Source organism: Nannobrachium achirus (assembly GCF_963921795.1).
Source record: "Nannobrachium achirus genome assembly, chromosome: 9".
NCBI lineage: Eukaryota > Metazoa > Chordata > Actinopteri > Myctophiformes > Myctophidae > Nannobrachium > Nannobrachium achirus.
This window is the reverse complement of record NC_137818.1, coordinates 64,712,881-64,725,848: the sequence shown is the minus strand read 5'-3', so window position 1 is coordinate 64,725,848 and position 12,968 is coordinate 64,712,881. Positions and strand designations below refer to the sequence as shown.

General features: G+C 44.5%; 1 protein-coding gene across 1 annotated transcript in view; it reads left to right on the top strand.

The window, feature by feature from the left end:
* hdac7a (histone deacetylase 7a) overlaps positions 1 to 11,169 on the top strand; it is a 122,733-nt gene extending 111,564 nt beyond the window's left edge. Inside the window, exons 21-25 of the mRNA XM_080733992.1 lie at positions 6,428 to 6,546; positions 7,595 to 7,728; positions 8,715 to 8,796; positions 9,493 to 9,631; positions 10,766 to 11,169. Coding sequence (XP_080590118.1) covers positions 6,428 to 6,546; positions 7,595 to 7,728; positions 8,715 to 8,796; positions 9,493 to 9,631; positions 10,766 to 10,808 — 517 coding nt within the window. The 3' untranslated portion in view covers positions 10,809 to 11,169. The remainder of the gene's footprint in view (positions 1 to 6,427; positions 6,547 to 7,594; positions 7,729 to 8,714; positions 8,797 to 9,492; positions 9,632 to 10,765) is intronic.
* Positions 11,170 to 12,968: the final 1,799 nt, after the last annotated feature.

Here is a 12,968-nt window from a genome sequence, read left to right as displayed (position 1 = left end):
GGCCTGTACGTGTGCGTTAGAGAGTTGTTTGTGAAGACAGACAATTATACATTTCTATCCCACGCTTGCTAATGTTTGATCTTTGAATTTTCCGTGTGTGGGGCTTATGTATTTATACCATGACGTGTGTGTGTGTGTGTGTGTGTGTGTGTGTGTGTGTGTGTGTGTGTGTGTGTGTGTGTGTGTGTGTGTGTGTGTGTGTGTGTGTGTGCTTGTGCACATGTATGCTAGTGTGTCTGTGGGTGTGTGTTGGCTTAGCACAGTAATATGTGTCTGTAAGCCATTATGAGCATTTCCCCTACAGTGTGTGGATTCCTGCTTGTCTTTGTGTATTTTTATTTTATTTTTTTTGTAGTTGTGAATGTGTTTGTGTTTCTTTCATCTATTGTCTTATGTGTGTGGGGGGGGGGGGGGGGGGAGTGGGACTGAGTTACCAGGGCCCAAGGTGGAGGGGCCTTAATTCTTTTATACTTTAGCTATTGAAACATAGCAGATCTACAAGCTCACAGCGCAGTGCGCTGCGAGCTTCTGCTATCCAGCTATTTTTTAGAAAAGTCGTGAAAATGAGTGCAAATCTTTGAAGCAAACATTTGTGCAAATCTTTGAAGCGGACATTTGTAACTCAAATTTTGCTTCTGGGGGTGGTCCCTGGAACTAAATATTTTGAGATGGGGGTCCGTGGCCAAATAGATATCACTTTGGGGGTCCTTCACATGAAAAGGTTTGAGCAACACTGACATAGAAACATAGGTTTTTCAAAAAACCTTAGAAGGATTTGAAATATTCAAAGACTTGCACAAATGTTCACGATTTAAAAAAAATAGCAGATCTACAAGCTCGCAGGGCGGCACTCGGTGCCGCCTTGTGAGCTTGTATATCTGCTATTTTTCAATAGTTAAAGTACCCAGGGCCCAGAATTTGGTGCGACACCCCAGTGTCTCTCTCTTACTCTTTCTCTCTCTCTCTCTGGTACACACACACACAAACACAAACGCGAACGCACGCACGCACGCACGCACGCACGCACACACACACACATTTAGTTTGTGTCTATTTCCGTTTTCTTTTCTTATTTTTTTTTATCATTTTGCAGTAGGGGCCTGCAGGCAGAGGCTATGGCTATTTGGGGGTCCTTGGCAGTGAAAGTACCAGACTGCTCGTGTTGTTTATTGCCATAGATTTTAGCATTATAATACGAAACGTATCGTGATAGTTTGTGATACTTTTAATTGAAAATGTAGCTTGACCAAAGTTTGTGCAACAAACATTTTCAGACCAAAAAAAAAAAAAAAGAAAAGAAAAAAAAAACATTATGAATTTATTGAATGAATCACTCTGGCGTGCATACAAATCTGAACTATGGACGTTTTAAGAATGGAACTGTCAGTTCTGCATTTATTGCGACCGTAAGGTCGCAGTTTAGTATCAAAACCTCCACCGGCCGTCCGTCGGTCGGTCGGTCGGTCACACGTCACACGTCACACCTTTGCCCTGCTCATATCTCCGCATCAGTATGACATCACACTGCTGATGATGTGGCGTGACATCACGCCACATCATCGGCTGAGGACTGTGTGATGTCATCATATCTCCATATATGGAGACATAAGTTGCTCATGCCCAAATATGGGCTGGTGAGGTCAGACTTAGTGTGATGCGTAGGTTATCTCCATATGGAGATTCAACTTCAATGAGTATATAAGACCGGCATTATCTACCGACAGCTGCTATAAGCCAACCCTGGCATAAGGTCTGAGTCGAAGAAATGCTTCTTTCCTGGCAAGAATTGCCCCTTTATACTGTAGGGCTCGTTTGTGTATTGTATGACATCACGCCACATCATCGGCTGAGGACTGTGTGATGTCATCATATCTCCATATATGGAGACATAAGTTGCTCATGCCCAAATATGGGCTGGTGAGGTCAGACTTAGTGTGACGCGTAGGTTATCTCCATATATGGAGATTCAACTTCAATGAGTAACCATGGCAAACTGTCAACTGCCCGTATGTCTTGATAATTGGTAAAACAAACTTTTGGCCTATTTGTGGAGATAAGCGACCAACGGTCGCTTATCTCCCGATTAGGGAGTCTTACTGGTGTATTTATGTCAAAGCATTGTGTATTATTGTTTAATTATGCACAAGCTTGCATGTTTACATCAGATATTTTACAAATGTTGTACAAAGTTAAAATAAACGGCTGAGGATAGATTGTGCACTATTCTGATGCGATCAAAAAAAAAACTAGACACGTAGACAAGGCCACATGCAGGAGTTAGAGGCGGTCAAAGGGTTATTCAGTGTAGCGGTATTGTTAAGTTGCATGAGCGTGGCTGCGTGCAGGGGTGTCGCACCAAATTCTGGGCCCTGGGTACAAGGATTCACTCTGGGCCCCCCATGAATGTTCTTCATAGGGGGTCCCCCTTGTGCTTTAACTATTGAAAAATAGCAGATATACAAGCTCACAGCGCGGCACCGAGTACCGTGCTGTGAGCTTGTACTAGATCTGCTATTTTTGAAGAATCGTGAACATGTGTGCAATATTTTTGAATGTTTCTATGTCAGTGGTGCTCAAATTTTTTCATGTGAAGGACCCCCAAAATGATATGTATTTGGCCACGGATCCCCATCACAAAATATTTAGTTCCAGGGACCCCCCCAGAAGCAAAATTATAGTTACAAATGTTTGCTTAAAAAAATACACATATTCAAAGATTTGCACACATTTTCAAAAATAGCAGATTGCCTCGCTGTGAGCTTGTATATCTGCTATTTTTTCAATAGCTTAAGTATAAAATAATGAAGGCCCCTCCACCTTGGGCCCTAGTAACTCAGTCCCACTTCCCCCCCCCCCCCCCCCCCCCCCCCCCCCCCCCCCCCCCCAGTGCGACACCCCTGATGGTAGGTGGTACGAATCACCCTCCCCCTCGCCCCCCCATGGCCTTTGTGTTTACGTGTACAGTATATGTGTGTTACTGTGTTTGTGAGTGCTGGTCAGTCTGTTTGCGAGTGTGTGTGTGTGTGTGTGTGTGTGTGTGTGTGTGTGTGTGTGTGTGTGTGTGTGTGTGTGTGTGTGTGTGTGCCTGCGTGTGTGTGCCTGCGTGCGTGTGCCTGCGTGCGTGTGTGTGCATGCTCGCTCGCTCGAATACACACACCTTAACACTTGTGAATCTCTTTGTACGGTATGAGATAGAAAGATAGATAAATACTTTACTGATCCCCAAGGGGAAATTCAGATTTCTCACTCATACAGGCGTGTTCAACACATCAGATAAAAGAGGAGGGGGCACATGTTAAAAACTGAGAGGGAATAAACATAAAAAAAACAAACATCCAAAAGCATTTAAAAGGTGAGTGCAGCAATACATGTATACTGTGTGTTCCCATATCGTCATTGTCGGGTGGAAACCGTTTGTTTTGTATTCATCATTTTAAAAATGATTTAAACTAGTGAAAACAGCAGATCTACAAGCACACAACGCCTCGCGCTGTTTTCACTACTTTTGTGCAACAGCCTTGTATGATGAAGCAGGGCTTTACTTTGCGGAAAATTTACAAATTTGAAACTTGGAGATACAAGGTTTCTGCCCGACAGTGACGATATGTGTGTATGTTAGTGAGTTTGTGTGTATTTGCACTGTATGTGTGTCCACGTGTGTGGGGCGTGCATGCATGCGTGCTTGCGCGTGCACTTGTATGCGTGTGTATGTGTGTGTGTGTGTGTGTGTGTGTGTGTGTGTGTGTGTTTGTGTGTGTGTGTTCGTGCATGTGTGTGCGTATGTGTGTGTGTGTGTGTGTGTCGGGGCGGGGAGGTCTCTCCAGGCAGCATAATGATGAAGGTAAATGGTTCCCAGATGGGCTGTTTTCTCTGTTTCGCTGTGTGTTCAGTGACGCGGGGAGAGTGACAAGCCTCTAATAGGAACCAGACGGGCTCCGTGCAGCTTTGAACCACGCCGACAACAGTCCCATCAGAACTCCTAGCCTCTCCTCGTCACTTCAGAAACCATGATAACCCATTTTGGGCGTAGAACTATTTAATGCTTTGACTATTGAAAAATAGCTGATCTACAAGCTAATGGCGTGGCACCGAGTGCAGCGCTGCGAGCTTGAAGATCTGCTATTTTTTGAAATTTTTTGATTGAGTCTTTGAATATATCTTTTTTAAAAGAACATTCGTAACTCAAATATGTGCTTTCCGGGGGGTCCCTGGAACAGCATGTTTTGAGATGGGGGTCGGTGGACAAATACATGACATTTTGGGTGTCCTTGAAATGAAAAAGTTTGAGAACCACTGATTTAGAAGAAGGATTTAGAGGACATTAATAGAATCGGGTCAAAAATATTCAAAGACTGGCACAAAATGGGCCAGTCTTTGACACACAGTCTTTGAAAAGTAACAAATAGTGGAAATAGCCGATCTACAAGCTCACAACGCGTCGCATCAATGTTCTTTTTTAAGTATAACGTTGTCAAATATGTCAGTAATTTCTTTGTATATTTAGGTTATGTGTCATATCTGCCATGTGCAACTTCAAAGCCTAAAAGCCAAACAGAAATCTGATTGTCAACGACAAACACACAATTAAATCGTTAATCGCACTTATTTGAGTGACAATTAATCGTCATGTAAAATGTCATAATCGTGACGGCACAAAATGTTTGCGATTTTTCAAAAATAGCAGACCTACAAGCTCGCAGCGCGGCACTCGGTGCCGCGCTGCGAGCTTGTAGATCTGCTATTTTTCAACAGTTAAAGCATAAAAAATGGTTAAAGTGGTTCGAATCTACAAGCGACACAGACGTGTGTTCCGGTCTAAGTGGGATAAACAACGATACAGTATTCTTTTGTGCAGGAATCACACTGGGGCTGCTTTGTGTTCTGCTCTCACGCTGTTGGCCCACGGAGAGACCAAAAGGCAGCGCAACACATAGTGTTAATTTAACACTCTGGCACTCTGTGCCGTGCAAGAATCCATTGTCTAGGAGATGACTCGCGTCTGGAACGAGGCAAAACCAGCTTCCTCCAGCCTCTCACAGAAAAAAGGATGTGGTTCGCAGCGATCATTTCGCAAGAGCTTAGATCTGTCGATCACAAAGATTTCCTAATCTCTGGTTACTTGAGCTCGTTGACTTGACTATGACTTAATTTATCCTCTGTCGTGAGGCGGTGTCCTCCGACAAAATATGAAGACAAATATGGGTAAATTCTCCTTCTGCAACACTGCCACCCAGGTGTGGAATTCCTTGACTGCCTCCCTTAAAACATGTAGCTTGCTTGGCATCCTTCAAAACTGCCCTGAAAAACTCACCGTTCAGGAGGCCAGAGAAGGAGATGGTTATCACTTCTCCCATAGACAGGCCAGAAGTGAGCACCCGCCCCCCCCCTTACCTTAGCCCCACCCCCTTGTTTCCCCTATCCTGTGTACATATAGAGTTTTTATAACTGTGATATTATTTAATGTTTTCTTTGCTTGCTATTCATTATGTCCATTAATTAAATACTGAGGGCTTTCCACGTAAAAAAGACCGTAAAATGTCTTATTTGAGATGCTTTTAAAAAATCTTCAAAGTGCAAGAACTACTGATTTCAGGCACGTGCACACATAGACATCAAAGGGGGCTTGAGCCCCTGCCCTTATCTGTCTGTAAAAAGTGCCCTCTCCAGACCATGAATGCAGTTTTTACTATGGTGAAAGAAATGCTAATGCCCCTCTTTCCATGCCATACCTGAAGGCAGCATATTCAAGAGAAACACATGTCAATCATGTACTATTTCATATCGTCCATTAAAATATAGCTATTATTTAGTATTTGGCTTCTTATTGAAACAAGATGGCCTCAAAATGCGTACCAGAGAAGGCATTGTGTAAAAGCCCCTTCACAGGCCAACAGTGGAGGTCTGCTGCTCACGTGGGGACAGGGGTGTCACACCAAAAGTATTCACTTAAATTATTTTGTGCTTTAACTATTGAAAAATAGCAGATATACAAGCTCACAGCGCGGCACCGAGTGCCGCGCTGCAAGCTTGTAGATCTGCTATTTTTTGAAAAATCGTGAAAAAGTTTTTTTTTGAAAAACCTATGTTTCTGTCGGTGGTGCTCAAACTTTTTCACGTGAAGGACCCCCAAAATGACATGTATTTGGCCACGGACCACCCATCTAAAAAAATGTAGTTCCAGGGACCAAAATTTGAGTTACAAATGTTCGCTTAAAAAATACAGCTCGGCACTCGGTGCCGCGCTGTGAGCTTGTAGATGTGCTATTTTTCAATAGCTAAAGTATATAAAATAATGAAGGCCCCTCCACCTTGGGTCCTATAGTATCTCAGTCCCACTTTCACCCCCCTTGTGACGCCCCTGCGTGGGGAATTGACCGTCGGGGATCAAGGTTGTAACGTTGTGTGTTTGTGTTTTTTGCTCTGCTAGGACGGTGGTGATGCCCATCGCCCAGGAGTTCTCTCCTGATGTGGTCCTGGTGTCCGCAGGGTTCGATGCCGCCGAGGGCCATCCAGCTCCGCTGGGAGGCTACAAGGTCTCCGCCAGATGTAAGAACAGCCTCCATCTCACTGCCCCGATTTTTTTTATAGTAACCACTTGAACCCTAGTGTCCTTATTCTGAGAACTTAAGCCCAAAATGCTTTAGCCCAAAAAAAATCACAACGCTGCGAGGCGTTGTGAGCTTGTAGATCAGCTATTTTTGGCAAAGAGGTTTGGTGTAGAGCAGAAAACGAGCAGACTAAGTACAGAGTGCAAGGTCAAGTTTATTAACTCAGTCGGTGCCATATTTAAAGTGGGACCTCTTATATTGCCGGTTCGCCAACAAAGGGTTAAAAAAATAGTGTGCACGCTGGTGCACACATTCGTGCACAGATCATGCACTATGCATGTGCATTTTTTTTTTGTATTATTTTTTTTAAAAAGACGTTCAGAAGACGTCTGGCAGGGAGGTCCATAGTTAAAAAGACGTTTTTATTATAGAAACGTCTTTTTTGGCAGGGTATGAGTTAAGTGTTGACGGTTCAAGTGGTTAAATATTTGAAAACACAAATTGACATGAAACCAAAATACACTGATGATTGTGCTGTCAAACAATGAAACTATACAGAATCTATGTACAGCTTGTGGGGGTCCCTCCTTCATCTCTCTCTGAACTAAGGGGTCCTTGGCCTGAAAACATTGAAGACCCCTGATCTAGTCAACTTCCCCACATTCCCATATCTGTACTGTCATACCACCAGCAACAGTCAAGCAGATCACCAGTGGTGGTGCTGGTGCAAGAACTCTTTTTTGGGATAAAAAGGACGGTCGGTTTTCTACCTTCCTTTATGGGGGCCTAAATTGTTAAGGGGAGACCTTCAAATGTCAAAGTTTGAGAACCAGTGACTGTAACACCGCCAGCAGCAGCCACACCCATCCTCAAATCACCTCCTGTGAATCCCAGGTGACGTTATCACCTTGACTACTGTAGAGTACACACTCAGGTCCCTAAACTCACTGTGTGTGTGTGTGTGTGTGTGTGTGTGTGTGTGTGTGTGTGTGTGTGTGTGTGTGTGTGTGTGTGTGTGTGTGTGTGTGTGTGTGTGTGTGCTGCAGGTTTTGGCTTCCTGACCCGTCAGCTGATGTCTCTAGCAGGGGGTCGCGTGGTGCTCGCCCTGGAGGGAGGTCACGACCTCACGGCCATCTGTGACGCGTCCGAGGCCTGTGTCAGCGCTCTGTTGGGAATACAGGTCAGAATCCACGGATTACACGCATTTATACAGTTATATCTGCTCATAGATGTGTGCCAGTGAAGAGATTCCACTGACGAAATCTATAGATTCAGGGGTCGGCAACCTTTTTGATATGAAGTGCCATGTTTTTTATTTTCTTGATAGTCAGTGTGCCATATCAACATTAAGTTTAATTGTGAAACCACATCAAAATGTTATATTTCCAATAGATTGGAAGGTTCTCCTTTTGAATTGTTTTCTTTCACATCGGGAGAATGATCATTAGAGCAATATCCCAACTACAGTATCTCCCAGGCTCCCTGCCCAGTCGGAGATCATGAGTTGAATGAATGTAGAATCATGTGCAGGATGTAATTTTAAAGTTTTATGACAAAAATCCTCTCTCTCACACTTCTGCAGTGTGCCAATGATCACCCTCCTCCCCTGCCAATTTTGGCACCGTGCCTAAGGTTGCCTACCCCTGCGTATAGATTATCTATAGATTATCTATAGATTATCTATAGACGGGTTTCTGGTCCACGTTACACTGATAAGAACTAGATGCGTGCGCAGGGTCGGTACCAAAATTAGCCAATGAAACCAGAGCTCCCCAAAACAACAGGTTTGGGGATTGGACGGAATTGATTACATGATACAGTCAGCTGTGCATTTAGTCTCAATGTTTGTAAACAAGAAACCCGTCTATAGATTATCTATAGATTTTCACAAACATGACGCAAGTTTTGATCCCTTGAAATGCAGTTTCCTCTTAAATTTCACTTAAACCCTACAATACACTATGTACAGTAGAAGCGATATCCCCTCTCCCTGATCGATTTTTCAGTACTTCTTGATGTTTTGCGTCTTTACATTGAATTGATTTGCTAAATAAAAGTACAGACAATTTTGTGGATTTGGTACGAAACAGATTATGAACATATTTCCCTGAGTGCAGGATGTGTGGAGTAACGTAACATGCATGTATGTCTCTCTCTCTCTTGCAGGAACCGCTGTCGGAAGACGTACTATTGCAGAAACCCTGTGCAAACGGCGTGCACTCCCTGCAGACTGTCATACAGATACAAAGTAAGTGAGACTGAAAATAAGTAAGGGAAATATAGTAAAGGGACATGTTGGTGATTTTGAATCAAATGCTTGTACTGTATATGGGTTCATTTTATATGAATACTGCTATTAGGGATGGGACGATAAGCGATATTATCGTTTATCGTGATAAAAAAAACACTCACGATAAACGTATGGTGGAGATTTAATTTATCGTGAAATAGTCCTCCGTCATGCACTGGGATCAATTCACCTTTTATTTGCCGAGCTGCATATCCGGTACCATTTAAACCCTCCATAATTGGTAAAAAGGTACTTATAATATGCATACTTGTCTTTTTTTCACTTTCTATCAAATGTCTTTACCAAAAAAATCCCGATTTGCAAGCTCACAACGCATCGCAATGCGACACGTTGTGAGCTTGTAGATCGGCAAATTTTTGGCAAATATTTTGCCCCAGGATAATTTTTGATTATTGTGATAATATCGTAAATCACAAAATGTCTTTTGTCACAATAATCGTGATATGACATTTTCACATCGTCCCATCCCATCCCTAACTATTGTACTACTACTTCTAATGTGTGTGTGTGGGTATGCGTGTGCTTGTATGCGTGTGTGTGTGTGTGTGTGTGTGTGTGTGTGTGTGTGTGTGTGTGTGTGTGTGTGTGTGTGTGTGTGTGTGTGTGTGTGTGTGTGTGTGTGTGTGTGTGTAGGTCAGTACTGGCAGAGTGTGAAGGCGTGCAGTGGCTCAGTGTGTTTGTCCCATCTGGCTGCTCAGAGGAGAGACTGTGAGGAAACCGATGCTGTCAACGCCCTGGCCTCGCTGTCTGTAGGGGTCCTGGCCCGCAAGAGGTACACGCACACGCACACACGCACAGTGTTGGGGACGTTAGAGTTACATGTAACTGAGTTACGTAACTAAGTTACATTTTGCTGTAACTTTGCTGGTAACCAGCGGCGGCTCCAGAGAATTGTGACTGGGGGGGCTATGGGGGAGCTGGCTTTTTTCGAGCGGGGGCCAATTAATTTTGGCAACATCGGCGTTCTGTGCTTGTAGATCTGCTGTTTTCACTAGTTTAGTACATTTTATAGATGATAAATACAAAATGAACGGTTTCCAAGGTTTCGACCCGACAACAACGATATGCTATAAATATAAGGTGCTGGGAGTGAAAATTATAATGTAGGGGTGCCTCGGATTAAAAAATATTCATGGGGTGCCCTGAGACAAAAAAGTTTGGGAACCCCGGTCTTAGACACATCCCAGAAATGGATGGACCTCCGCTCTGCACATAGCGCTTGCAGTGTACGTGTCTCTCTGCGACGGCGTGGTCATGTTCAAGTGTCCCAGATAAAATATCAAACATAATTGTCATAAAGTTTACTATGAGAAACGTCACAGCTTGTCCGCGTGTAGACGTGTATACATTTTTACGGTCTATGGGTTTACCGCTCTGACATCATGCTCTGATGTCACTGTGATGTCCGGCACATCTTGTCCACGTATCCGTGTATCTCTGAAGGTCACGCCTGACACTGTGGATCACAGGTGATATCACGGGTGACATCACCTATGTAAAAGTCCATATATGGGTATTCCCCAGAATCCCTTTTATGCCCATATATGAAGATCCCTGTTGTCCTCGATATACATCACTGGCCAGATGGCCAAGACATGGCCCATATCTGTGTGGCTGGTTCAGATAGGGATCTCCATGTTTGGGCACATATTGTATGTTGTGATGTCATGGGAACCACTCTTAACATAATCCCTTTTATGCCCATATATGGAGATCCCTGATGTCATCAATATTAAGCCCATATCTAACAGTGACTTCATATGGGAATGCCCATATGGATCGCGACACGTTATCTTGTAGATCAATTATTTTAGCCAAACGCCATTCCAGGGGGTATCAATTAGACAAAACGATCTCACACCGTCTCTTTAAACCACCCTGCCTTCCTCTCTTCTTCTTCCCAAAGCCTCCCTGACGAGCCGATGGAAGATGACGAGGACTCCATGTAAGGAGAAGAACCCCCACCCAATCACCTGGCGGAAGGAACCCCAGCCTTCTGGGTAAAGTGGTGGACACCACCCGACGGCCCCCCGGAGCTCCCCGAGTCCCCCCAGTGTGCTCTCACACTCCACCCAACCATGACGCCACCGAACCCGCCGTCCGTCCACACACACACACACACATACTGTATATCCCGGCGAAACGCGACACTGAAACACTCCGCGACGCCGCCCTGTCAGCCATCTTTAACTCACGCTACCGAAAACCTCCGGAACCAAAGCCTCGTCGAGCGGAAGAGAGTGGAAGATGTGCCGACGAAACGACCAATCGGTTCCGTTTTGTTCCAGAACGACCGCAGCAGCACCTCGACGATCAGGGGCGTCACAAGGGGGGGGGGGGGGGGGGGGGAAGCGGGACTGAGTTACTAGGGCCCAAGGTGGAGGGGCCTGGAATTATTTTATACTTTAGCTATTGAAAAATAGCAGCTAAAATAGAGCCGCTATTTTTGCAAAGTCATGAAAATTTGTGCAAAATCTTTGAATCTACAAGCTCTGCAAGCTCGCAGCGCAGCACTCGGTGGCCGCGCTGTGAGCTTGTAAATCTGCTATTTTTCAATAGTTAAAGCACAAAATAACGCGTAATAATATGCGTTCTCCCTGTCTAAATGGGTTAAACCCCCTCCCCCTTATGAAGAACATTCATGGGGGGCCCGCAGTGAATCCTTGTACCCAGGGCCCGGAATTTGGTGTGACACCCCTTGGCGATGATTAGTGCAAAAAGTCTCACCGGAACGACGCCGTTGTTGTTGTTGTTTTTAATGTCTTAAAAGACCTGTGAGGATCCGTCTGTATGGATTGTTTTTTATATATTTTTGAACAGCGAGAAAGGACGCATGAAAAAGGCGGTGAGACGGAGAGAGAGAGAGAGAGAGAGAGAGAGAGAGAGAGAGAGAGAGAGAGAGAGAGAGACCGTCTGGGAGAGGACTGGAGTCCCCCCGGGGAGACGGACGCAGACGTCACCGCCATCGCGGCATTCGGTTTAACCACTAGAAAGAGCAGAAGACGACAGACAGACAGACAGACAGGGGAAGAGAGAGAAAAACAAAAGGACGACGGAACGAAACAGACAACTGTGGTTTTGGAGAGAAACAAAGAAGAAAGGAGAGGAGAGAGAGTCGGAGTCTGTGTGCTTTTTTCTTTTTTTTTCTTCTTTTTTTTATTGCACTGTTGCATTCCATAATGTGAACCATGAGAAGAAAGAAAAATTCCATAACTCTGGGAAGACAAACGAAAATCTCTCTAGGATTTCTTTTTTTTAATTTAATTGTCTCTTTTTGATGATTTGGATGAAATGTTATAGTTTTTTTTTCCTGACCCCCCCCCCCACCACCCTCTGTAATTCCGCTTATATTCCGAGATGTCTTAATAAGCCGTCGACTCGCTCTGTCGATGTGCGTTGACCTCAATACTGTGCCCACTGGACTTCCTATGAAGTTGCTTTTTAAAAACTGAAGAAGACAGTTTAAGGACCGATCTTTATCGCCATTCCCCGCACCCCCCCCCCACGGCCTTTCAAACATGTGTCTTTGATGCACAAACACTTAAAGCTGCAATCCGCAGGTTTTATCTCGCTATACCCGGGAATCGGACTTGGGTTTTCCTGTGCGTGCGAGAGAGTAAACTTCCGACCGCTCGGCCAAGAGGGCATCCCCTGCTTGGCCCGGAAGAGTATAGGGCAGGGGTCTTCAACAGGGGGTCCGGGACCCCGGTCCTCAGAGTTACTACAGGGGGTCCTCCAAATCTTCCAATCCTTTTTATATTAACAACTTGAACCCTAGTGTCCATTTGTTGAGAGCTGTAGCCGAAAATAGCAGATCTACAAGCTCTTGTAGATCGGCTATTGTAGAGGGGGAAAAGAGCAGACCAAGTACAGAGTGAAAGGTCAAGTTCATTAAGTATTGACGGTTCAAGTGGTTAAATATCTGAAAACACAAATTAACATGAATCCAAAATACACTGATGATTGTGCTGATGAAACTATATGGAATCTATGAAAAGGTTGTGAGGGGTCCCTGCTTCATCTCTCTCTCAACTAAGGGGTCCTTGGCCTGAAAACGTTGAAGACCCCTGGTATAGGGAGTCCCCCTGTTCCGGGTGGATGTATTAGTT